Source organism: Theobroma cacao, chromosome 6 (genome assembly GCF_000208745.1).
Source record: "Theobroma cacao cultivar B97-61/B2 chromosome 6, Criollo_cocoa_genome_V2, whole genome shotgun sequence".
In the NCBI taxonomy this organism is placed as follows: domain Eukaryota; kingdom Viridiplantae; phylum Streptophyta; class Magnoliopsida; order Malvales; family Malvaceae; genus Theobroma; species Theobroma cacao.
In genome coordinates this window covers 17,531,155-17,532,760 of record NC_030855.1, presented here as the reverse complement: position 1 = coordinate 17,532,760, position 1,606 = coordinate 17,531,155, and the positions used below count along the sequence as shown (strand labels likewise).

The following is a 1,606-nucleotide window of genomic DNA, read 5'->3' as shown; positions in this document are numbered from 1 at the left end:
TCAAGGGGAAAGTAAAGTAGGTAGCCTAGGACAAGGTAGGGTTTTATAACATGCAACTTTAATATTGCCATATGCATAGTTGCCTAGCAGCCCCTTATTATTTTTTAAAAAGGAAACCATATATATGTATATGGAATTCAAGATATCATTACCAAAAACAGAAAATTGTATATTTGTTTAAATGTGTTTATTTTTGTTGAAATACTTGAAGGAAGAAATAGTAAGAAATAACCTTTCTCATAAAGTGATTTTAGAAATAGTCACCCACATGAGTAGACAAAAACATCTTGGCAAATTAATCTCCTCATATCTTCCTTCTACCATAGAGACAATAAATGCTTAGTTATTTCAACTTGCTCAACTCTCTCAACTCTTTGAACTGTATCTGCTCTATCAACTCTCTATTGAACACCATTGTCATTAGCTCTCTTAGCTCTCTGAATTGTATCAGTTTTGTCAACTTTCTGTTGAGCACCATCGTCATTGTGTTATGGTCCATCTCTCGACATCTAGCCATATCATCATCGATAAATAGATCCTGGAGCAAAGATGACATCAAGGTATGTTATTGGGTTTATTGTTGCAACACATTAATTTTTGAAACTTTTTGTGTAAATTAGAATATGTATTAGAAACATCGCCCAGAATTGTTACATGCCATGCATCTCTAATGCACATGGCATGTAAGAGAATTTATTGAAATAACATGTGTTAGCACATGGCTTGTAACATTTTTATTGAACATGGCGTGTAACATATTTAGAATATGACGTGTAACATTTTTTGAACATGGCGTGTAACAACATGACTGACAAATTTTAGAACACAACATGGAATGTAAAATGACTGATAAATTTTTTTGTTTTCAAAATTTCAGTGGAGTTCCAATTGTGCGAGTTGTGATAAGACATGGTGGTCAGTGGGTAGATGGCATTTACAAGGGTGGCGAGTCACGAATGCTGGGGACTATGAGTTATTTGTCGTTTGCGGGCTTGATGAAGCTGGTTGAAGATGTTGTTGGGGTAAACTTAGAAATTCACGAGATTGAGTTACATGCATTGATCAATACACCCAGAGAGCTATCGTGCCCAATTATCAAGGACGATGAGGATGTTGCATTAATTCGACTAGAACAGAGGAATGTTCTAGTAGTGTATGTCACCTTTAAGGAACACTATACAAATGTTATGTCACATGAAGAATGTCACGACCCGGAACCACCTTCGAGTCCTTGACAACCGTTGCGATTTCCCGATAGGCACTCATCTTTCGAGTACCCTATCGAGACCTCGCAACGCTCTCGTATCAGTTCCTCACCTACCCAATGATTTACTGTCACAAAAATCATGTTTTAAAACAATACAGATCATTTTTTTTGTCCAAAAACAATAAAATTTTAATTTCTGCCTCACAAGGGCGTTTTTATCATTTTCGTCAAAAATTTTGAGACAGATTAAAAATGTAATAATTAGGTGAAAAATGCATATTTCATACTCAGAAATAAGTTTTGATATCTAAAACGTTCATTTAAAAGCAAATTGTTGACAATTAGTACTATTCAAAAATAATAAATAAAATATTCTATTTTCTCATAAAATAAATTTCT

The 1,606-nt window shown here is 34.2% G+C and overlaps 1 protein-coding gene across 1 annotated transcript; it reads left to right on the top strand.

The window, feature by feature from the left end:
• Positions 450–1,322, top strand: LOC108662509. Its single transcript, XM_018123016.1, has 2 exons — positions 450–560; positions 878–1,322. Exons 1-2 carry the CDS (start codon positions 550–552, stop codon positions 1,233–1,235), a joined length of 369 nt encoding a protein of 122 aa, XP_017978505.1. The 5' UTR covers positions 450–549; the 3' UTR covers positions 1,236–1,322.